This window comes from Esox lucius, chromosome 7 (genome assembly GCF_011004845.1).
Source record: "Esox lucius isolate fEsoLuc1 chromosome 7, fEsoLuc1.pri, whole genome shotgun sequence".
In the NCBI taxonomy this organism is placed as follows: domain Eukaryota; kingdom Metazoa; phylum Chordata; class Actinopteri; order Esociformes; family Esocidae; genus Esox; species Esox lucius.
In genome coordinates this window covers 41,913,945-41,938,375 of record NC_047575.1, presented here as the reverse complement: position 1 = coordinate 41,938,375, position 24,431 = coordinate 41,913,945, and the positions used below count along the sequence as shown (strand labels likewise).

At 41.3% G+C, this 24,431-nt stretch overlaps 3 protein-coding genes across 3 annotated transcripts; all 3 read right to left on the bottom strand.

Moving 5' to 3' along the window:
• Positions 1–839: 839 nt before the first annotated feature.
• LOC114839529 (olfactory receptor 10G4-like) lies at positions 840–1,796 on the bottom strand. The gene has a single exon (XM_029121159.1). The coding sequence runs from the start codon at positions 1,794–1,796 to the stop codon at positions 840–842; it is 957 nt and encodes a 318-aa protein (XP_028976992.1).
• Positions 1,797–10,504: 8,708 nt separating this feature from the next.
• On the bottom strand, positions 10,505–11,467 carry LOC106024392 (olfactory receptor 52K1-like). The gene has a single exon (XM_013134686.3). The coding sequence runs from the start codon at positions 11,465–11,467 to the stop codon at positions 10,505–10,507; it is 963 nt and encodes a 320-aa protein (XP_012990140.3).
• A 7,317-nt stretch (positions 11,468–18,784) lies between these two features.
• On the bottom strand, positions 18,785–19,738 carry LOC105008498 (olfactory receptor 6N2-like). Its single transcript, XM_013134697.3, has one exon. The coding sequence runs from the start codon at positions 19,736–19,738 to the stop codon at positions 18,785–18,787; it is 954 nt and encodes a 317-aa protein (XP_012990151.3).
• Between the last annotated feature and the right edge of the window lie 4,693 nt (positions 19,739–24,431).

The following is a 24,431-nucleotide window of genomic DNA, read 5'->3' as shown; positions in this document are numbered from 1 at the left end:
GCTAAACTTATGTATATTTAACATAAATTATTTTTTAAATGATCTACCACTTCTCCAAACTGCCTGTCAGTTCAATGATATAGAGTCGGTTAACAATCAATCTTCTTTCTATTGTTTAATAAACAGTAGCAGCATGAAATGTAGTGGCACAGCAAGACAATATTTAAATGTGAAGATTACTTTCAAATTAACAAATGTAATAACAAAAGGCTCTGATATGCTGCACCTTACATTAGTTGCTACATATACATTTCTGAATACAGAAAAAATGCTAAACTAGTAATATTGACAGTAATGCAATCACCTAATATTGGGCAATTTGTTAGAGCAGAAAAAATCAGATTTTCTCTTTCAGTCTGCGATTACGCAGTCAGTGTTGTGGACTGTAATTAATTGCCAGTGTGCAGGTATAACTTGAAAATCCAACAACAATCAAGGAACATAAGTATATTATTTACATTTATAGTACCAGTCAACAGATTCAACACCCTTGCCCATTCACTTATTATATATGTATTTATAGCATTAACAAAAACATAAATTAAATGGACATAGTAACATCAGGATTACTTATTTCTGAAGCAAATGTACACACACTCAGAATGTCATCTGGAGTACAGTATGGTTATTCAACAGAAATCAGGGCCTGGGTTCAAGCTGTTTGTGCTTGTAGGCAATATAGCTTTTTAAGCTGATGTTGATGTGTTCATGGAGATCACATTCAATGAGTGATGATGATGATGCTGTTTTTAGCTCAGTTGAATGGTGAATGTACAAAGTGCATAAAATCATAGTGCTGTTTTCCATAGAATCAGTTGTATGTACAACCTAATTTTATTTCATTTTATAGTTCTTTTTCTAGTCAGTATCTGAACCAGTCTCCCTCTAATCTCTTTGGTCTTCAGACAGTAGACGGTAGGGTTGATCAGAGAAGGCAAAAGAGTGGCTACAATTTGTAAGTTATTACGCTCAGTCCGAGTCAATGTCAAGCCTATCCTAGTCAACAACCATACAACAATCTTGGGAGTGAAGTAACTCGACACCACAATGATGTGAGAAATACAGGTATTAAACACCTGCACTCTGCTCTCAGTGTTGGGCAGCCTCAGTACTGTGTAGATGAGTTTCATGTACGACAGTAAAACGAATGTGAACTGTACACCAAGCAGCCAAATACCCAAGATGACACCTAGCATCCAATAAGGTTCAGGGTCGACACAGGCAGCTCTAACCATAGCAGGAAAGTCACAGAACACGTATCTGATGATGGGCTGACAGTATGGAAGGCCTTCTGCTTGTACTGCTAACATCACTGCTGCTCCTAACCCTATCAACCAGGAAGCTATGATCAACAGGAAGATGCGTGGGTTGGTCAGGATGCTGTGATATCGAAGAGGGGAGCTGACGGCAATTGTTCTGTCCAAAGCCATCAGAGACAGTGCAAGACACTCTTCAATGTCCCCCAGGTGGTAGATGTACATTCGTGAGATGCAGGAGTAGTAGGAGATGGTTTTGACCTCAGCCAGCAGTACAGAGATCATGGTGGTGCTGGCGCTGGTAGTGTACATGATGTCCACCAAGGCCAGGTTGCAGATGAGGATGTACATTGGTGTGTGGAGTCGCCTGTCTGTCGCGATGATGCAGATGTTGGTGACACTTCCAAGAAGCACCAGGAAATAAGTGAAGAAGATGAGGAAGCCCAGGAGCTTCTGGTGGGAGAGTTGGTCAAATCCTGTAATGGTAAACTCCTCCATATTGTGCCCTGTGAAATTCACTAGAAGTTCAGTATAAGACATCTTTTCAGCAATATTTTAAAAGTTATTAAAATATTCTTCCCTATATTGCTTTGAATAAAAACTGGTTCATATGGAAATAGCAGTAGTAAAAGTGAATTATATTACAAAGCCAAGGCAAAAAATTGTAGAATAATGCACAAATGAAAATGTCAGTTCATAAAATCCTAAATCCAGCATCAAAATTAAAGCAAGTAAACAATGCGCTAACACTTCTCTGTGTGATATTTTTCACTAGTAGTGTCAGCCCTTATAAGTGACCAACCCACATGGAGAAAACAGGGAAGGTGTGTGCGCATGATGTTAACTTTCAGCCCCACGTGGTTAAACAGGCAAAAGTCTGTGTGTATGATAGAACTTTCAGCCAATTAGACCACATACTGTACTGCTGCACTGCAGTCTTTCACACTTTTCCTGTCATCAGGGTGTCTGTAACCCGGAAAACTGTCATCAGGTTGTCTGTTATCCGGAAAACTACCAAGGAATAATTAGTATTAGCATTATTGAGGAGCTAGACATATTTGAATAACCCTGATGGTATCGTTGACAAGTATCGTTTAATCATTTTTGTTTTACTCTGTCATGTATCTCTGAGCTCACATGTACTAAATGTGTAATGAGAGCCAATACTGAAGTTATTTCCACAATTTATATTTCACCAGGCTATTCCAGTTTGGTCCCTGGATTTTGAAGCATTTGTCCGGTCCTTTGTTACACTGTCACTGATGTAGTTAGAGTATTGTGTATAACATATTGAGATGCATTACAGCCTGCTACTTTTTCATGATCTGAAAGGTTTTAATGGTTATCTGATTACAATGCACAGTGTCCCATGTCTCTGAGCTCTCATGTACTTGACCAAGACAGAACATTATCTGGTAGCTGGATTCTGGTGTGCAATGTAACCTACCATATCTAATGACAACATCTTTAGATCAGTGCCACTAATATCTCCCAATGCATTAAACCAGTGTTTCCCAATCCTGGTCCTCGTGACACAAAAGGGTGCCCTAGCACTCACATAGCTGTTTCACATGTTGCCCTAACACTCACACACCTGATTCAAATTAAAAGCTTGATGATAGGTTGATTACATTTGAATGCTGACTCTAGCCTTTTGGGGGCCCTAAGGAAAATGTCATCTCTGGCCCCATCTCCCCTATTGGTCGAGGGCATCCTAGAAGTCGATTGCCCCCTAACAATCGGGAGCCCCAAGCGACCGCTTAAGTTGCTTATGCCTGGAGCTGGCCCTGATTACGTCAATCAAGTGTATATGTGGTGGGGCCACATTTGAAACAGGTGTGCTATGGCAAAAACAAAAATGGGCACACCTTTGGGTCCCAAAGACCAGGATTGAGAAACACAGAATTAAACCAATAACAAAATATAAGTGGTTCAACATTTTTGTCATCCATTGCTATCCTAACACTCCAGCCAAGTATTACAGTGGTGTTCGTAAAAATATGAGTAATATGATTAATGTCATTTTTTCATAATAACATACTAAGGTATTTCATTAATGTTATATTTTTTCTAATAACGATCATAATAATGTAATAGCTCTAAATAATGTAATAGCTCTAAAATATACTTTCGCAAAAGCTTGTTAGCTTCAGTTATCCAGCTAAACTTTTGTTCACTGAATATTTAGATAAAATGTGGGTTAGATTACTATTATGAAACAAACAAATTACTCAGTTTAAAATGTATTAACTAGCTAGTATTAGCTGTTTGAGTGATAGCCCCATTGCACTGGTTGGGAATTCACTGACTAGCTTCAACTACAGCAGCTATGCATATGAATTAGTTAATTTTTTAAAAACATCCAGACATTCTACACATAGTAAAAGAAGACAGTTCTGTCTCACCTGAGACGCATTATGGTGCTCAAAGAAGCGAAGTAGCGTGCACTCAAGTTTCTATCATGCAAGAGTCCTGCAACCTCACGGGGGCCACAGAGTTTGAATGTGTGTTGTCAATAGTACCGGTGAAGATTAAGTCAAGAAAGAACGACATGTACATGGAAATGTACACCTTTATGGACCCGGGCAGCACAGCAACGTTGTGCACAGAAGACCTACGAAAGAAGCTGAACATTAAAGGGAAACCAACACAAATACTTCTCAGCACCATGGGTCAAGACAAACCCGGAGAACAGAAACTCATGAACAGTTATGTGATATCGGACCTGGAAGTATGCGGGCTGGAAGACACCAAGTATATTGAGCTACCTAAGGTGTACACACACAGCAACATACCTGTTCACACCGAGAAAGTACTCAAGCAATCAGATATCCAAAAGTGGCCTTATCTCAGTGGAGTATGCTTGCCAGAATTAGAAGCGGATGTTGGCCTACTTATTGGTGCAAACTGTTCAAGAGCAATGGAGCCATGGCACATCATCAACAGTCGAAAAGGAGCCTCTTATGTGGTGAAGACTGCCATTGGTTGGGTCATGAATGGGCCCATAAGGAAGGAAGTGAATGACACTGAGAACAAACTGCCTAATCTTTCAGTGAACAGGATTTCTGTGATGGAATTTGAGAAGCTGCTGGTCCAGCATTACAACACTCAATTTTCAGTGTGCAACTATGACGACAAGGAATAGATGTCCCATGAAGACCAACAGTTCATGCAGTCTGTGCAGAAAACAACAGTCTTTGAGAATGGACATAACACCATTGGATTGCCGCTCAAGAACGAGAACCGTTGTGTGGAATCTGAGCATTAACAATTACAATATGTTTGTAGGTTTCTTTGGAAGTGAATGTGCCTAGATAATGAGAAGAACAGAAACCTCTCTGTTTAAATTATATCTCTGTAGGTTGCGCTCTAACCCCAGGAATGTTTACATTGACCGTTTGGCATGGGGGTTACTGTCTTGGAAACCTGATCTTTGCTAGGTAGACACACCCTTCAAAGAATATATTAGCTTGTAACCAACATTACAGTGAGAAGAGATTGAATGAGATGAGATTGAGGTTGTGTAAGGAAGACCAGGTCCGTAACCTCATGAACAAGACTTTCTAATGCTGCAATAAATAATATAATTTCTCTCTCCCTTGACAAACGGGTATGCGACAATTATTACAAACACTATACGAAATGGCCGATTTCTAACAGTTGTGTGGCGGAACAGTTCATAGCCAGTTTGCTCAGAAATTGGATGAGCCATAACAGGAAGGTGTTAATGTCCATCCCCGAAATACACAGAGCCAATGAAGTGAAACACATGGATCTATGCCATGACGCTTTATCAGTCGAGGGGGCTCTCGGTCTGCAATGGGATACAGAAACAGATACTTTCACCTACAGCATGAAGCTGCAATACAAGCCAATGACCAGAAGAGGCATCTTATCCATCGTCAACTCCATCTACGGCCTCCTTGGCTTCCTGGCACCGGTCATCTTGCCATTGAACTCCTGCTGAAAGATCTTTGTAAAGAGCAACATGGTTGGAATCAGAACATTGGTGGAAAATAGGTTGACGTTTGGAAAAGATGGATGGAAGATGTTACTCAGCTCCCTGAATTCCAGGTGAACAGGTGTAATCTTCAGACTTTGGATGAATTGCCACAGCACGGTTACTTAATTTTCGAGATGCCTCTGAGTAAGTGTATGGCACTGTGTCTTATCTGCAAGACAAGAAACATTGTTCTTTCCTGATGGGGAAGTCAAAAGTGGCCTCACTCAAAAAGGTCACAATCCCCAGACTTGAGTTGACAGCAGCAGTCGTAGCGGTGAAGATAGACAAGATGAACTTCAGGTTCCACTGCAACAGTTTATCTCCTGGACAGACAGCACTACAGTACTCAGGTACATTGACAACAAAACTGCTCGTTTCAAAACCTTTGTTGTGAACAGAATCGCACTGATCCAAGAAGCCACCAAGCCATCCCAATGGAAGTACGTTAGAACAGAAAATCCTGCAGATCAATCCAGCACAAGCCTGAAGGCCAAGAATTTGGTGCAAGGTGGAACATGGATTAATGGACCGAATTTCTTGATGAACAATGAATGTGATTGGCCAAAATAACGTGTTCAAAGGAAAGAAAGCCTTCAAGATGATCCGGAGGTCAAGAATACAGTTACAGTAAACGCAAACAAATTCGAAGCCAACTTGGAACCAATGAACAAACTGATCAACTACTACACAGACAGGCATACATTAAAAAGGTCCGTGGCCTGGATTCTAAAACTAAAGACAACTTTAAGGCAATTGAAAGAGCAAAGGAAAGAGTTACCAAGAACAATCAGTCAAACCGAAAATGACCCCGAAAACCATAGATCAAAGTTAGAATGGCATTTGGAGAAATACAGAATAACAACAGAAAATAAACCACTTAACTTGGATGATCTGGTCAATGCAGAATCAGAAATAATTCAGTTCTGTCAAAGGCAGCAGTTTAGAGAATAAATCAAAGCTCTGCAGAAAGGCAAACAAGTCAGTCGCAGCAGTCAGCTTTTCAAATTAGACAAGCCCCCTTTTACCAATACTGGTGTTGACTATTTCAGGCCATTTGTTGTAAAGCCGAGCCGGAGTACAGTCAAAAGGTATGGCGTGTTGTTCACATGCCTCACCCTCAGAGCTGTGCACACTGGTTACAGACAGCCTCGACCCAGACTCCTGCATCAATGCGATTTGCCGTTCCGTATCCAGAAGAGGTCAAGTTACTATCATGCGCTCTGACAACAGCACTAACTTTGTGGGCGCTGAAAGGGTGTTCGGAGAGGGGGTTCAGCATCTGGTTAATGACAAGTTTGAAAGAGCCTTGCGACCACTCTTGAATCCAGTGGATATTCAACAGTCCAGCTGCATCCCACCAAGGCGGGGTTTGGGAAAGACAAATTCGAACAGTGTGAAGAATCCTCAATTCTATATTGAAAGAGCAAGCTGTGAATGACGACTGTATTGTGTGAAGTCGAGAGCATCATCAGCGGCAGGCCGCTCACAAGTATCTCGGACAACGCAAAAGACCTCGAGCCTCTAACACCTAAACACCTATTGTGGCTGAAGTCTCAACCCTGCATGCCCACACGCATCTTAAGCAAAGAAGTCCTGTACACAAGAAAGCGATGGAGGCAAGTCCAGTATCTGGCAGTCTTATTCTGGACCAGATGGACACGCGAGTATCTTCCATTTCTTCAAGAACGCCAGAAAATTTCAAGGCCAAGAAGAAACTTCACAGCTGGAGATGTTGTGCTGCTAGTGGATAGTTCTTCCCATTGCAACTCCTGGCTCATGGGAAGAATAGTTCAAACATTAGCGCAATCCGGTGGAATGATACGAAGAGCAAAGATAAAAACCAAGACCAGCATTTTGGAAAAGCCTGTAAACAAACTGTTCTTGTTGGAAGAATCCATGTCAGGAGAGAGGATTGAGTGAGAAAATTTGATAAAAAGCATGACAGGAAAGAAGTTTGACAGTTCATGCACATTAATGGACATTATGAGTAGTTAGGTAAGAGTAAACTAGGAACTACATGATTAATAATAATTTGGGTAAAATCGGCTTTATAATGTCATTATAATTTCTAAGGTTCATGTTAGTTTAAATGCTTTAGTTAGTAATGTATAAATTCTAAGAGATTTTTGCATGTGTTTATATGAATAGTATCTCACAAAAGTGAGTACACTCCTCACATTTTTCCAAATATTTGATTATACCTTTTCATGTGACAACACTGAAGAAATGACACTTTGCTACAATGTAAAGTAGTGAGAGTACCGCTTGTATAACAGTGTAAATTTGCGGTCCCCTCAAAATAACTCAACACACAGCCATGCATGTCTAAACCGCTGGCAACAAAAGTGAGTACACCCCTAAGTGAAAATGTCCAAATTGGGCCCAATTAGCCATTTTCCCTCCCCGGTGCCATGTGACTCGTTAGTGTTACAAGGACTCCGGTGTGAATGGGGAGCAGGTGTGTTAAATTTGGTGTGATTGCTCTCACACTCCCTCATACTAGTCACTGGAAGTTCAACATGGCACCTCATGGCAAATAACTCTCTGAGGATTTGAAAAAAAGAATTGTTGCTCTACATGAAGGTGGTCTTCGCTATAAGAAGATTACCAAGAACATGAAACTGAGCTGCAGCACAGTGGCCAAGACCATACAGCGGTTTAACAGGACATGTTCCACTCAGAACAGGCCTTGCCATGGTCGACCAAAGAAGTTGAGTGCACATGTTCAGCGTCATATCCAGAGGTTGTCTTTGGGAAATTGACGTAAGAGTGCTGCCAGCATTGCTGCAGAGGTTGAAGGGGTCAGTCCATACGCCGCACACTGCATCAAATTGGTCTGCGTGGCTATCGTCCCAGAAGGAAGCCTCTTCTAAAGAAAGCCCACAAACTGTTTGCTGATGACAAGCAGACTAAGGACATGGACTACTAAAACCATGTCCTGTGGTCTGATGAGACCAAGATAAACTTATTTGGTTCAGATGGTGTCAAGCGTGTGTGGCGGCAACCAGGTGAGGAGTACAAAGACAAGTATGTTTTGCCTACAGTCAAGCATGGTGGTGGGAGTGTCATGGCCTGGGGCTGCATGAGTCCTGCCGGCACTGGGGAGCTAGAGTTAATTGAGGGAACCATGAATGCCAACATGTACTGTGACATACTGAAGCAGAGATTGAGCCCCTCCCTTCAGAGAATGGGCCGCAGGGCAGTCGACCACAAACACACCTACATGACGACAATTCCCTTGCTAAAGAAGCTGAGTGTAAAGGTGATGGACTGGCCAAGCATGTCTAAACCCTATTGAGCATCTGTGGGGCAACCTAAACGGAAGGTGGAGGAGCGCAAGGTCTCTAACATCCACCAGCTCTGTGATGTCATCATGGAGGAGTGGAAGAGTACTCCAGTGGGAACCTGCGAAGCTCTGGTGAACTCCATGCCCAAGAGGGTTAAGGCAGTGCTGGAAAATAACGGATGGCCACACAAAATAGACAAATTTGGACATTTTCACTTTGGGGTGTTGCCAGCGATTTAGACATTAATGGCTGTGTGTTGTGTAATTTTGAGTTCTCCACACTCTGGCTCCTGGTCTTCTCCATGTCCCTGATCCCCCGCCAGCTCCTGACCCTCTCCCTGCTCCTGACTCTCTCCATGCTCTCCCTGCTCCTGACCCTCTCCATGCTCCTGCTCTCCCTGCTCCTGCGCTCCGCTGGCTCATGTTCTCCCTGCTCCCGATCCTCCGCCGGTTCCCCCTGATCCTCCGCCGGCTCCCCTGATCCTCCGCAGGTTCCTGGTCAGTGCACCAATGGCAGAGCCTCAGCCCGGTCCTGTCCTGTTCCCTTCCTGAGCCTCCGCCTTTGTGCCCCGCCCATTGTTCCTTTTGTCTTCAGCTGGAGCCGCGCCTGGAGGGGGGGTACTGTAACGGTCCCAGCCGGACAGGACCGTTCCGCAACGTGTTTTCTGTGTGTCCTTGGTTTGTCATGTCCTTGTTTGGTCTTTCCTGTTCTCGTTTCAGTTGATCAGTCTATTCCTTTCACCTGTGTTTAGCCCCCACCTGTTTCTGTTCTCCTTGTTAGTCTGTGTATTTAGTTAATCTATTTTCTCTGTTCTGGTCGGTCATTGTGTTGTGTGAGTCCATGTCATTTTCCATGTTCCGGTGTTTATTTTTGTTTTGAATCTCAGTGCATGGCACTAGGTTTTGGTTTTTCCTGTGTGTTCATTAAAAGCTCAGTTTTTTCAAACTCTGCGTCTGCCTCCGTCTCCCCATGGATCGTTACACATGTACTAGTGTTACAGGGTTTACTTTTTGTTAGGGTTATTCACCCGAACTTGTGAATTTCCCATCATCACAGCTTTGGCTTTGTTGTGAGACATTGTTATTGTAGTTCAAGTTCATAGTGTCTCGATTTTATACAGGCACAACATGTACTGGATGTACTGAACTTTTGTGCATTTTCCATCATCACACATTTGGCTTTCTATTATATCAACACACTCAACAAATGAACAACTATCTACAATATATTTATTTAGAGTAACATCGAAAAAGTTTTTATGAGACCAGACATTAAAATAGCTACAATATTTTATATCAGCATAACAGATACATCCCGTTCTCCACTTCTCAAAAGTTTTTTGTTTCAAAGATAAAGTGTTATAAAGTTCCTTTCAATATTTTAATGAAAAGGAAGCAGCAGTATAACATGTAGTGGGACAACAACAGCTTATCACAAAGGTGAAGGTATTTATACAATTCTAAATATTATAATTAATATCTCAAATATATCCTTAATGGTAGTTTTCACTCAAAATATATGTGAATACAAAAATGCATGGATACACTAGTAATATTCATATAACTATCCAAATGGTGTGCTTAGGGTTATCAGAGAAACAACCCGACCGTTCAAAAGTTTGAGGTCACTAATAAATGTCAACACTGCTTTCTATGTGACCCCAAAAATCTAAACGGTAATGTAAATGTCTTCTTTTAATTTTGTCTTCTTTTAATAAAGTGGAGGGAATAAAGTAAATGGTTTTGATACAGGACAATCAGAATGATTGATCCATTATTTGCTAAGTATATTTACACATACACAGGATTTTACTTATCCTTACAAAGTTTGTAAAGTCCTACCAGAAGAATACATTTAAACCATGGACGCTGATAATTCAAAAGTAGACTGTACAAAAATAATTTTTGAATTAAAGTAATGCAATGTAATTAATGTACACTTGTCCACTATCTGATTTTTCACATCATTGATGTAATTCTTTTTGTAGTCAGTATCTGAACCAATCTCTTTCTAATTTCTTTAGTTTTCAGGCCATAGACTGTAGGGTTGATCAGAGAAGGCAAAAGAGTAGCTATAATCAGTATGGCATTACGCTCTGTCAGATTGAGTGTTACGCCTATCCTTGTCAACAGACCAGAGACAATCTTTGGAGCATAAAAACTTAACACCACAATGATGTGAGAAATACAAGTATTAAACACCTGCACTCTGCTCTCAGTGTTGGGTAGTCTCAGTACAGTGTAGATGAGTTTCACATAGGACAGCAGAATGAATGTGAACTGTACACCAACCAACCATATAGCCAAAATGACACCAAACGTCCAATATTGTTCAGGGTCGACACAGGCAGCTCTGACCATAGCAGGATAGTCACAGAACACGTATCTGATGACAGGTTGGCAGTATGGAAGGCTGTCTGCCTGAGCTGCTACTTTCCCCATTACCCCGATCCCTATCAACCAGGAAGCAATGATCAACAGGAAGATGCGTGGGTTGGTCAGGATGCTGTGATACCTAAGAGGAGAGCTGATGGCGACAGTTCTGTCCAAAGCCATTAGTGACAAGGCAAGACACTCTTCAATGTCACCCAGGTGGTAGATGTACATGCGTGAGATGCAGGAGTAGTAGGAGATGGTTTTGACCTCAGCCAGCAGTACAGAGATCATGGTGGTGCTGACACTGGTAGTGAACATGATGTCCACCAAGGCCAGGTTGCAGATGAGGATGTACATTGGTGTGTGGAGTCGCCTGTCTGTCGCGATGATGCAGATGTTGGTGACACTTCCAAGAAGCACCAGGAAATAAGTGAAGAAGATGAGGAAGCCGAGGAGCTTCTGGTCGGAGATGTGGTCAAATCCTGTAATGGTAAACTCCTTCATATTCTGCCCTGTGAAATTCACTAGAAGTTCACTATAAAACATCTTGAATTATCAGCCCTTTCAACTAGTTAAAATACTAAAACACTATTATCACCGAATAGCATAAAGAAAGTACAACACAATTACTCCACTGTAAAAAATAAGAGTCCAATAAATCGTTACACAAAAGACAGAGTTTCTTCTTTAGGAAAGAGCAAGCACCCAAAGTGAAGCTTATTCAGTTGACCGAGCACTAAGACCCCTGCCTAGATGTGATACTGTGTCACTATGACATTGTCAGCCCTTATACCGTAGGAGACCAGTCCACGTGGAGAAAAACAGAGAAGGTGTGGGAGAGGGGGCTCCCAAATGACAGAACAGAATATCACAGCCAATTAATAGTAGCCTAGGTTTTGGCCCCTGATAGGAAATATTTTTGAGCAGCATATAACAATTTATGCCAATTAGTTTGCATTCTGCAGCACACCAGGATTTCATACCTTTCCTGTAATCAAGGGGACAATGAGCAGTAAATTGCCAGAAGAATATAGGACCAGTAGTATTGTAGATGTACACACCTACACCAGAGGAGTCATGAGGGTATAGTTAAGCAATATGGCCTGATGTGTGCTATAAGGCCAATATACCAAAGCTGAGAGCAACTCTTATATTTTTAGCACGAAGTGCTGAAACCCTATTGTTATTGTACAGATTTTTTTATTATTATTCTTCTGCCGTAAAACGCATCGTGCAGCCCAAACCGTAAGAGCTGGAGCTTTGAAACTTTGGCATATGGTAGTACAACAATCGAGGAGAGGTTATCAAAATATGAGCCCGATTGGCCCATAGGTGGCGCTATAGCGACCTAAAGCGCGAAAGTGGTCATCACTCCTAGACCGTATGTCGTAGACTCAAGTGTCTTATATACCTGTAATCCTTGGCTCAAGACGAACAAAACGTATATCTCCGATTTCATTTACGCCATGATAGATTTTCCGCCATTTTGAATTTTGTCAAAAACCTACTTTTGCGAACTAGTCCCTGGATTTTCGCCCGATCGGAACCAAACCAAGGTAGAAATGTTCTATGGAGTCTGAAAATCAATAATTATCAAAAAAAAGTTTAAATTTCGATTCATGGTCGCTAGGGGGCGCAAAATTAAAGTTGTGGGAGGAGCCTATTTTACTAAAAAGGCTATAACTCAAGAAGTAGTTAAGTAAACTTCATCAACCTTGGTATACACGTGTTAGAAGTCAGTCTGAGGTCACAGTAAAAAAACTGCGTCGATTGGCCACATGGTGGCGCTATAATACGAAAAATAATACGAAAAACGTATAGACACCTGACCGTTTGTCCAAATTACTTGAAATTTGGTATGCAGTGTCTTTGCCCAAGGCACCATGTATGCCTAAGAGGATATTGGCGTATCTCAAAAAACATGGCCGCCATTGGCCAATGAGATTTGAGCACCTATTAAACCAGGTTGACATACTCTGATCAGAACGAAACTTGGTGGGCATGTTTGGCACAAGGTCCTAGAGGTCTGTAAGAATTTTGAAAGAAATCGGCCACTAGTTGGCGCTAACGAGTTTTAAGGCTCTCTAATCACGTGTTGTTACAAATTTCGTCAAAAAATGCATATCACTTGATAGATCTCCTCATGCTGAAAAACTTTGCTTCAAGAACCACTACTGTCAATCAAACTGTTCATTTAATATTCGCGAATATGTTAAAAACCTACTTTCGCGAACTAGTACCTGGACTTTCGGCCTTTCGGAACCAATTCAGTCTACGATGATTCTATGGACTCTCTAGATCAATAATTATCGATTTTACATTTCCAATGCTACAATGCCTGTATTGGCTGTGAATGGACTTCTCCATTTATTATTTCAGTGGTTAAATGCTTGCTAAATAAAACGTAATGTCTTTTGATGTTTGGGTGCTTAAAGGCCTTAACAGCTTGAACCCCGATAAATGCTGCTTGCAGCTTTGATCTAATTTGTTTTTATTAGGAAGCCTGGTGACTCTGTGTCCAGAATGCATGAACAGAGTTGAACCCTATGGTGATGGATTCTTACCCATTTAGTACTGCTGACAATCAGTGTGTTCCAAGAATTCCATGTATGGAGTCAATTGTGTCAGAACGGTATCGACCTTCTGTACAGGGCGCATGTATAACATTAAATTCCTGCGCAATTGGCGTGTTCAATCCTGCGTAGTACGTCTTGAACATGCCGATGTAAAGTCAAATGCTTTCAGTGGTCTTTTTAATTTTCAGATTTAAAACAGATCACAATGAATCCAATCCTACACCCCACGCACATCCATTCCCCACTGACCTAAGTATAGGTCTGGAAATAATTGGACACTGACATGTTTTGTTATTTTGGCTATTTACCAAAATACACTCACCTAAAGGATTATTAGGAACACCTGTTCAATTTCTCATGAATGCAATTATCCAATCAACCAATCACATGGCAGCTGCTTCAATGCATTTAGGGGTGTGGTCCTGGTCAAGACCATCTCCTGAACTCCAAACTGAATGTCAGAATGGGAAAGAAAGGTGATTTAAGCTAATTTGAGCGTGGCATAGTTGTTGGTGCCAGACAGGCTGGTGAGTATTTCACAATCTGCTCAGTTACTGGGATTTTTACGCACAACCATTTCTTGGGTTTACAAAGAATGGTGTGAAAAGGGAAAAACATCCAGTATGTGGCAGTCCTGTGGGCGAAAATGCCTTGTTGATGCTAGAGGTCAGAGGAGAATGGGCCGACTGATTCAAGCTGATAGAAGAGTAACTTTGACTGAAATAACCCCTTGTTACAACCGAGGTATGCAGCAAACCATTTTTGAAGCCACAACACGCACAACCTTGAGGCGGATGTGCTACAACAGCAGAAGACCCCACCGGGTACCACTCATCTCCACTACAAATAGGAAAAAGAGGCTACAATTTGCACGAGCTCACCAAAATTGGACAGTTGAAGAATGGAAGAATGTTGCCTGGTCTGATGAGTCTCGATTTCTGTAGAGACATTCAGATGGTAGAGTCAGAATTTGGCATAAACACAATGAGAACATGGATCCATCATGCCTTGTTACCACTGTGCAGGCTGGTGGTGGTGGTGTAATGGTGTGGGGAATGTTTTCTTGGCACACTTTTGGCCCCATAGTGCCAATTGGGCATAATTTAAATGCCACGGCCTACCTGAGCATTGTTTCTGACCATGTCCATCCCTTTATGACCACCATGTACCCATCCTCTAAGGGCTACTTCCAGCAGGATAATGCACCATGTTACAAAGCTTGAATCATTTGAAATTGGTTTCTTGAAGATAACAATGAGTTCACTGTACTGAAATGGCCCCTACAGTCACCAGATCTCAACCCAATAGAGCATCTTTGGGATGTGGTGGAACAGGGGAGCTTCGTGCGCTGGATGTGCATCCCAAAAATCTCCATCAACTGCAAGATGCTATCCTATCAATATGAGCCAACATTTCTAAAGAATGCTTTCTGCACCTTTGAAAGCGTTGAATCAATGCCACGTAGAATTAAGGCATTTCTGAAGGCGAAAGGGGGTCAAACACAGTATTAGTATGGTGTTCCTAATAATCCTTTAGGTGAGTATATACATATACATATATACACACACACACATACATACACAAACAATGGGGAGAACAAGTATTTGATACACTGCCGATTTTGCAGGTTTTCCTACAAAAATTATTTTGTATTTTTATCATAGGTACTCTTCAACTGTGACCCGGCCCCGGATAAGCAGAAGATGATGATGATGATGAATTTGCATTTTATTGCATGACACAAGTATTTGATACATCTGAATAGCAGAGCTTAATATTTGGTACAGAAAACTTTGTTTACAATAACAGAGATCATACGTTTCCTGTAGTTCTTGACCAGGTTTGCACACACTGCAGCAGGGATTTTGGCCCACTCCTCAATACAGACCTTCTCCAGATCTATCAGGTTTCGGGGCTGTTGCTGGGCAATACGTACTTTCAGCTCACTCCAAAGATTTTCTATTGGGTTCAGGTCTGGAGACTGGCTTGGCCACTCCAGGACCTTGAGATGCTTCTTACGGAGCCACTCCTTAGTTGCCCTGGCTGTGTGTTTCGGGTCGTTGTCATGCTGGAAGACCAACCCATGACCCATCTTCAATGCTCTTACTGAGGGAAGGAGGTTGTTGGCCAAGATCTCGCGATACATGGCCCCATCCATCCTCCCCTCAATACGGTGCAGTCTTCCTGTCCCCTTTGCAGAAAAGCTTCCCCAAAGAATGATGTTTCCACCTCCATGCTTCACGGTTGGGATGGGGTTCTTGGGGTTGTACTCATCCATCTTCTTCCTCCAAACACGGCGAGTGGAGTTTAGACCAAAAAGCTACATTTTTGTCTCATCAGACCACATGACCTTCTCCCATTCCTCCTCTGGATCATCCAGATGGTCATTGGCAAACTTCAGATGGGCCTGGACATGCGCTGGCTTGAGCAGGATTTTAATCCATGACGGTGTAGTGTGTTACTAATGGTTTTCTTTGAGACTGTAGTCCCAGCGCTCTTCAGGTCATTGACCAGGTCCTGCCATGCAGTTCTGGGCTGATCCCTCAACTTCCTTATGATCATTGATGCCCCACGAGGTGAGACCTTGCATGGAGCCCCAGACCGAGGGAGATTGACCATCATTTTGAACTTCTTCCATTTTCTATTATTTGCGCCAACAGTTGTTGCCTTCTCACCAAGCTGCTTGCCTATTGTCCTGTATCCCATCCCAGCCTTTTGCAGGTCTACAATTTTATCCCTGATGTCCTTACACAGCTCTCTGGTCTTGGCCATGGTGGAGAGGTTGGAGTCGGTTTGATTGAGTGTGTGGACAGGTGTCTTTTATAGAGGTAACGAGTTCAAACAGGTGCAGTTAATACAGGTAATGAGTTGAGAACAGGAGGGCTTCTTAAAGAAAAACTAACAGATCTGTGAGAGCCGGAATTCTTACTGGTTGGTTTGTTTTAGATTCCGTCTCTCACAGTTGAAGTGTTGCCTATGATAAAAATTACAGACCTCTACATGCTTTGTAAGTAAGAAAACCTGAAAATCGGCAGTGTATAAAATCTTGTTCTCCCCACTGTATATATATATATATATGTATATATATATATATATATATATATATATATGTGTATATCTGTGTGTATATGTCACAGAGTAGTAGTAGCATATAGTGGACGTAACTTTGGTCAGTTCTGGGAGTTAGCTTCTCTAGGAAGCAACATAGTTTTTTGACCGTGTGTTGGACATTAGAATTTTGTTTTCCAATAAAATTTCTCAAAGGAAATTATCTTGTCTCTTCGTTTGCGTTACGAATAGCGCAAGACTAACTCCAACAAGTGTTACATTTACGGTGGTGAAGAAAGAAACAAAGTGCCACTACTTAGAAACAAAAACCTACTAAACTGAGCAATGCTGTAACATGTCTAGGCAATGTGCAGAACGTGGTTAGTTGCTCTAGAAAAGGGACCGAGAGCTTACCGAAAGAAGCTGATGCCGAAAGGGGTAATACTTTAAAGCATTGGAGTCGTTAGGCCTGGGCGTCAGATCTTTTATGAATAGCTCCGGATCTCAAATTGCCCCTAAAAATGTATAAATTGTCCGTGATCTATTTATCTATAATTCCAATCACGTATTATGACAATGTGGAAGTGTAGGCCGCTAGCGTGTACATCGAAGTTGTCCGCATGTACATTCAAAACCCTGTACTTTCTGTTCCGGGTGGTGCGTGTGCATTGGCTATCGCTTAATGTCCACCAGATACGTCAACATTTAGAGTACATTATTTTTGTCGGATATCCTGTACGTATTTTTTCATACTTGACGCACATGTCCTTTCGCAAGGTATACGAATGGAAGCAGGGAGCATATTAGAGATCCTGCTCTCTCTAGACCTCTCTAGAGAATCTGCTCTATACGACCAAAGTGCAAAGGGCCTATTGGCACAAAGTGTGCCATTTGGCTTTTGTTTTGCAAAAGTGACTAATCCTCTTTTGTTTTCCAGAACCCTCAAATCACTCTTTCCATCGGACCCAATAGCGACTTTATTGCTCAATTCTTTGACTTTCGCCATTAACCAAATATAATTTTTAGATTATGTTTGTGTGCATAATCTATTAGGACAATCATTATCATATCTAATGTCATAAAAATGTCAGACATTGGGCACAAAGTTAGAACATTAAAACATAACACTTTTCAGGGATCCTTTTTAGCTCAGCTGTGCAATTTCTTTTACAAACATTGGCCATAAATCACTGATTTTTGACTTTATTTGAATTGATTTACTAATAATGGAAGGTGGTGATGATAAAACACTGGGAAAATACACTTATTTTTTATGAATGTATTAATTACTGTACTGGTGGAAATTATCTGCCAATGTATTGCACATTACCTGCTAATGTATTTTATATGAAAGGCTAAACTTGTGTATATTTAACATAAATTATTTTTTAAATGATCTACCACTTCTCCAAACTGCCTGTCAGTTCAATGATATAGAGTCGGTTAACAATCAAGCTTCTTTCTATTGTTTAATAAACAGTAGCAGCATGAAATGTAGTGGCACAGCAAGACAATATTTAAATGTGAAGATTACTTTCAAATTAACAAATGTAATAACAAAAGGCTCTGATATGCTGCACCTTACATTAGTTGCTACATATACATTTCTGAATACAGAAAAAATGCTAAACTAGTAATATTGACAGTAATGCAATCACCTAATATTGGGCAATTTGTTAGAGCAGAAAAAATCTGATTTTCTCTTTCCATTTGTTAGCACTTCCAGTTTGCCATGAAAGGCTAATACCAGACAAAGAACCGATTAAGCAGTCAGTGTTGTAGACTGTAATTAATTGCCAGCGTGCAGGTATAACTTGAAAATCCAACAACAATCAAGGAACTTAAGTATATTATTTACATTTATAGTACCAGTCAACAGTTTCAACACCCTTGCCCATTCACTTATTATATATGTATTTATAGCATTAACAAAAACATAAATTAAATGGACATAGTAACATTAGAATTACTTATTTCTGAAGCAAATGTACACACACTCAGAATGTCATCTAGAGTACAGTATGGTTATTCAACAGAAATCAGGGCCTAGGTTCAAGCTGTTTGTGCTTGTAGGCAATATAGCATTTTAAGCTGATGTTGATGTGTTCATGGAGATCACATTCAATGGGTGATGATGATGATGCGGTTTTTAGCTCAGTTGAATGGTGAATGTACAAAGTGCATAAAATCATAGTGCTGTTTTCCATAGAATCAGTTGTATGTACAACCTAATTTTATTTCATTTTATAGTTCTTTTTCTAGTCAGTATCTGAACCAGTCTCCCTCTAATCTCTTTGGTCTTCAGACAGTAGACGGTAGGGTTGATCAGAGAAGGCAAAAGAGTGGCTACAATTTGTAAGTTATTACGCTCTGTCCGAGTCAATGTCAAGCCTATCCTAGTCAACAACGATACAACAATCTTGGGAGTGAAGTAACTCAACACCACAATGATGTGAGAAATACAGGTATTAAACACCTGCACTCTGCTCTCAGTCTTGGGCAGCCTCAGTACTGTGTAGATGAGTTTCATGTACGACAGTAAAACGAATGTGAACTGTACACCAAGCAGCCAAATACCCAAGATGACGCCTAGCATCCAATAAGGTTCAGGGTCGACACAGGCAGCTCTGACCATAGCAGGAAAGTCACAGAACACGTATCTGATGATGGGCTGACAGAATGGAAGGCCTTCTGCTTGTACTGCTAACGTCACTGCTGCTCCTAACCCTATCAACCAGGAAGCTATGATCAACAGGAAGATGCGTGGGTTGGTCAGGATGCTGTGATATCGAAGAGGGGAGCTGACGGCAATTGTTCTGTCCAAAGCCATCAGAGACAGTGCAAGACACTCTTCAATGTCCCCCAGGTGGTAGATGTACATTTGTGAGATGCAGGAGTAGTAGGAGATGGTTTTGACCTCAGCCAGCAGAACAGAGATCATGGTGGTGCTGACACTGGTAGTGTACATGATGTCCACCAAGGCCAGGTTGCAGATGAGGATGTACATTGGTGTGTGGAGTCGCCTGTCTGTCGCGATGATGCAGATGTTGGTGACACTTCCAAGAAGCACCAGGAAATAAGTGAAGAAGATGAGGAAGCCCAGGAGCTTCTGGTGGGAGAGTTGGTCAAATCCTGTAATGATAAACTCCTCCATATTGTGCCCTGTGAAATTCACTAGTTCAGTATAAGACATCTTTTCAGCAATTTTTTTAAAGTTATTAAAATATTCTTCCCTATATTGCTTTGAATAAAAACTGGTTCATATGGAAATAGCAGTAGTAAAAGTGAATTATATTACAATGCCAAGGCAACAAATGGTAGAATAATGCACAAATGAAAATGTCAGTTCATAAAATCCTAAATCCAGCATCAAAATTAAAGCAAGTAAACAATGCGCTAACACTTCTCTGTGTGATATTTTTCACTAGTAGTGTCAGCCCTTATAAGTGACCAACCCACGTGGAGAAAACAGGGAAGGTGTGTGTGTGCGCATGACAGATGTTAACTTTCAGCCCCACGTGGTTAAACAGGCAAAAGTCTGTGTGTATGATAAAACTTTCAGCCAATTAGACCACATACTGTACTGCTGCACTGCAGTCTTTCACACTTTTCCTGTCATCAGGGTGTCTGTAACCTGGAAAACTACCAAGGAATAATTAGTATTAGCATTATTGAGGAGCTAGACATATTTGAATAACCCTGATGGTATCGTTTAATCATTTTTGTTTTACTCTGTCATGTATCTCTGAGCTCACATGTACTAAATGTGTAATGAGAGCCGATACTGAAGTTATTTTCACAATTTATATTTCACCAGGCTATTCCAGTTTGGTCCCTGAATTTTGAAGTATTTGTCTGGTCCTTTGTTACACTGTCACTGATGTAGTTAGAGTATTGTGTATAACACATTGAGATGCATTACAGCCTGCTACTTTTTCATGATCTGAAAGGTTTTAATGGTTATCAGATTAAAATGCACAGTGTCACATGTCTCTGAGCTCTCATGCACTTGACCAAGACAGAAAATTATCTGGTAGCTGGATTCTGGTGTGCAATGTAACCTACCATATCTAATGACAACATCTTTAGATCAGCGTCACTAATATCTCCAAATGCATTAAACCAGTGTTTCCCAATCCTGGTCCTCGTGACACAAAAGGGTGCCCTAGAACTCACATAGCTGTTTCACATGTTGCCCTACCACTCACACACCTGATTCAAATAAAAAGCTTGATGATGGGTTGATTACATTGAGTGCCGACTCTAGCCTTTTGGGGGCCCTAAGGAAAATGTCCTCTGTAGCCCCATCTACACCAACGGTCGAGGGCACCCTAGAAGTCGATTGCCCCCTAACAATCGGGAGCCCCAAGTGACTGCTTAAGTTGCTTATGCCTGGAACTGGCCCTGATTTCGTCAATCAAGTGTATATGTGGTGGGGCCACATTTGAAACAGGTGTGCTATGGCAAAAACAAAAATGGGCACACCTTTGGGTCCCAAAGACCAGGATTGAGAAACACAGAATTAAACCAATAACAAAATATAAGTGGTTCAACATTTTTGTCATCCATTGCTATCCTAACACTCCAGCCTAGTATTACAGTGGTGTACGTAAAAATATGAGTAATATGATTAATGTCATTTTTTCATAATAACATACTAAGGTATTTCATTAATGTTATATTTTTTTGTTATAACGATCATAATAATGTAATAGCTCTAAATAATTTAATAGCTCTAAAATATACTTTCGCAAAAGCTTGTTAGCTTCAGTTATCCAGCTAAACCTTTGTTCACTGAATATTTAGATAAAATGTGGGTTAGATTACTATTATGAAACAAACACATTACTCAGTTTAAAATGTACTAACTAGCTAGTATTAACTGTTTGAGTGATAGCCCCATTGCACTGGTTGGGCCACAGAGTTTTAATGTGTGTTGTCAATAGTACCGGTGAAGATTAAGTCTAGAAAGAGCGACAAGTACATGGAAATGTACTCCTTTATGGACCCGGGCAGCACAGCAACGTTGTGCACAGAAGACCTATGAAAGAAGCTGAACATTAAAGGGAAACCAACACAAATACTTCTCAGCACCATGGGTCAAGACAAACCCGGAGAACAGAAACTCATGAACAGTTATGTGATATCGGACCTGGAAGTATGCGGGCTGGAAGACACCAAGTATATTGAGCTACCTAAGGTGTACACTCACAGCAACATACCTGTTCACACCGAGAAAGTACTCAAGCAATCAGATATCCAAAAGTGGCCTTATCTCAGTGGAGTATGCTTGCCAGAATTAGAAGCGGATGTTGGCCTACTTATTGGTGCAAACTGTTCAAGAGCAATGGAGCCATGGCACATCATCAACAGTCGAAAAGGAGCCTCTTATGTGGTGAAGACTGCCATTGGTTGGGTCATGAATGGGCCCATAAGGAAGGAAGTGAATGACACTGAGAACAAACTGCCTAATCTTTCAGTGAACAGGATTTCTGTGATGGAATTTGAGAAGCTGCTGGTCCAGCATTACAACACAAAATTTTCAGTGCGCAACTATGACGACAAGGAATAGATGTCCCATGAAGACCAACAGTTCATGCAGTCTGTGCAGAAAACAACAGTCTTTGAGAATGGACATAACACCATTGGATTGCCGCTCAAGAACGAGAACCGTTGTGTGGAATCTGAGCATTAACAATTACAATATGTTTGTAGGTTTCTTTGGAAGTGAATGTGCCTAGATAATGAGAAGAACAGAAACCTCTCTGTTTAAATTATATCTCTGTAGGTTGCGCTCTAACCCCAGGAATGTTTACATTGACCGTTTGGCATGGGGGTTATTGTCTTGGAAACCTGATCTTTGCTAGGTAGACACACCCTTCAAAGAATATATTAGCTTGTAACCAACATTACAGTGAGAAGAGATTGAGTGAGATGAGATTGAGGTTGTGTAAGGAAGACCAGGTCCGTAACCTCATGAACAAGACTTTCTAATGCTGCAATAAATAATATAATTTCTCTCTCCCTTGACAAACGGGTATGCGACAATTATTAAAAATACTATACAAAATGGCCGATTTCTAACAGTTGTGTGGCAGAACAGTTCATAGCCAGTTCGCTCAGAAAGCTCAAGAAGGATCCTGAGTTCTTTGAAGATTACAAAGGCTTCATGGAAACCGTCATTGACAAAGGCTACGCTGTCCAAGTTCAAGCAGACCAGCTGAACCATGACAACACCACGGGGTGTACCATCCGAAGAAAATAAAGATATGAGTGGTATTTGACTGCACATCCTTGTTTCAGGACCAGCCTCTAAATAGTAAGTTACTATAAGGACCTGACCAATTTATTAGTTGGTGTCCTCTTAAAATTTAGTGAGGAGCCTATAGCCGTGATGGCAGATTCAATGATTTATCAAGTGAAGGTACCAGAACCAGACACAGATCTCCTCTGTTTTCTTTGGTGTCCCAAATTGAATGAGCCCATGGAAGAGTTTAGAATGACAGTGCACCTTTTTGGGGCAACTTCAACGCCAAGTGTCACTTCATACGCACTGAGATGAACCGCAGAGAATCACAAAGCCACTGTACCAACAGAAGCTGTCTAAACAGTCCAGCGCAACTTTTATGTAAATGACAGAAGATGATGCTGTGATCTTGGCTAGGGATCTACACACCTTGTGTGCCAGTGGAGGTTTCACTTTGACGAAATTGGATGAGCCATAACAGGAAGGTGTTAATGTCCATCCCCGAAATACACAGAGCCAATGAAGTGAAACACATGGATCTATGCCATGACGCTTTATCAGTCGAGGGGGCTTTCGGTCTGCAATGGGATACAGAAACAGATACTTTCACCTACAGCATGAAGCTGCAATACAAGCCAATGACCAGAAGAGGCATCTTATCCATCGTCAACTCCATCTACGGCCTCCTTGGCTTCCTGGCACCGGTCATCTTGCCATTGAACTCCTGCTGAAAGATCTTTGTAAAGAGCAACATGGTTGGAATCAGAACATTGGTGGAAAACAGGTTGACGTTTGGAAAAGATGGATGGAAGATGTTACTCAGCTCTCTGACTTCCAGGTGAACAGGTGTAATCTTCAGACTTTGGATGAATTGCCACAGCACGGTTACATAATTTTCGAGATGCCTCTGAGTAAGTGTATGGCACTGTGTCTCTCTCCCTTGACAAACGGGTATGCGACAATTATTACAAACACTATACAAAATGGCCAATTTCTAACAGTTGTGTGGCAGAACAGTTCATAGCCAGTTTGCTCAGAAAGTACTCAGCCAGTACTCAGGTACATTGACAACAAAACTGCTCGTTTCAAAACCTTTGTTGTGAACAGAATCGCACTGATCCAAGAAGCCACCAAGCAATCCTAATGGAAGTACGTTAGAACAGAAAATCCTGCAGATCAATCCAGCACAAGCCTGAAGGCCAAGAATTCGGTGCAAGGGGGAACATGGATTAATGGACCGAATTTGTTGCTGAACAATGAATGTGATTGGCCAAAATAACCTGTTCAAAGGAAAGAAAGCCTTCAAGATGATACGGAGGTCAAGAATACAGTTACAGTAAACGCAAACAAATTCGAAGCCAACTTGGAACCAATGAACAAACTGATCAACTACTACACAGACAGGCATACATTAAAAAGGTCCGTGGCCTGGATTCTAAAACTAAAGACAACTTTAAGGCAATTAAAAGAGCAAAGGAAAGAGTTACCAAGAACAATCAGTCAAACCGAAAATGACCCCGAAAACCATAGATCAAAGTTAGAATGGCATATGGAGAAATACAGAATAACAACAGAAAATAAACCACTTAACTTGGATGATCTGGTCAATGCAGAATCAGAAATAATTCAGTTCTGTCAA

Excerpts from the sequence above, each read along its gene's own strand:
- LOC114839529 (XM_029121159.1), bottom strand. The coding sequence starts at position 1,796 with ATGTCTTATACTGAACTTCTAGTGAATTTCACAGGGCACAATATGGAG.
- LOC106024392 (XM_013134686.3), bottom strand. The coding sequence starts at position 11,467 with ATGTTTTATAGTGAACTTCTAGTGAATTTCACAGGGCAGAATATGAAG.
- LOC105008498 (XM_013134697.3), bottom strand. The coding sequence starts at position 19,738 with ATGTCTTATACTGAACTAGTGAATTTCACAGGGCACAATATGGAGGAG.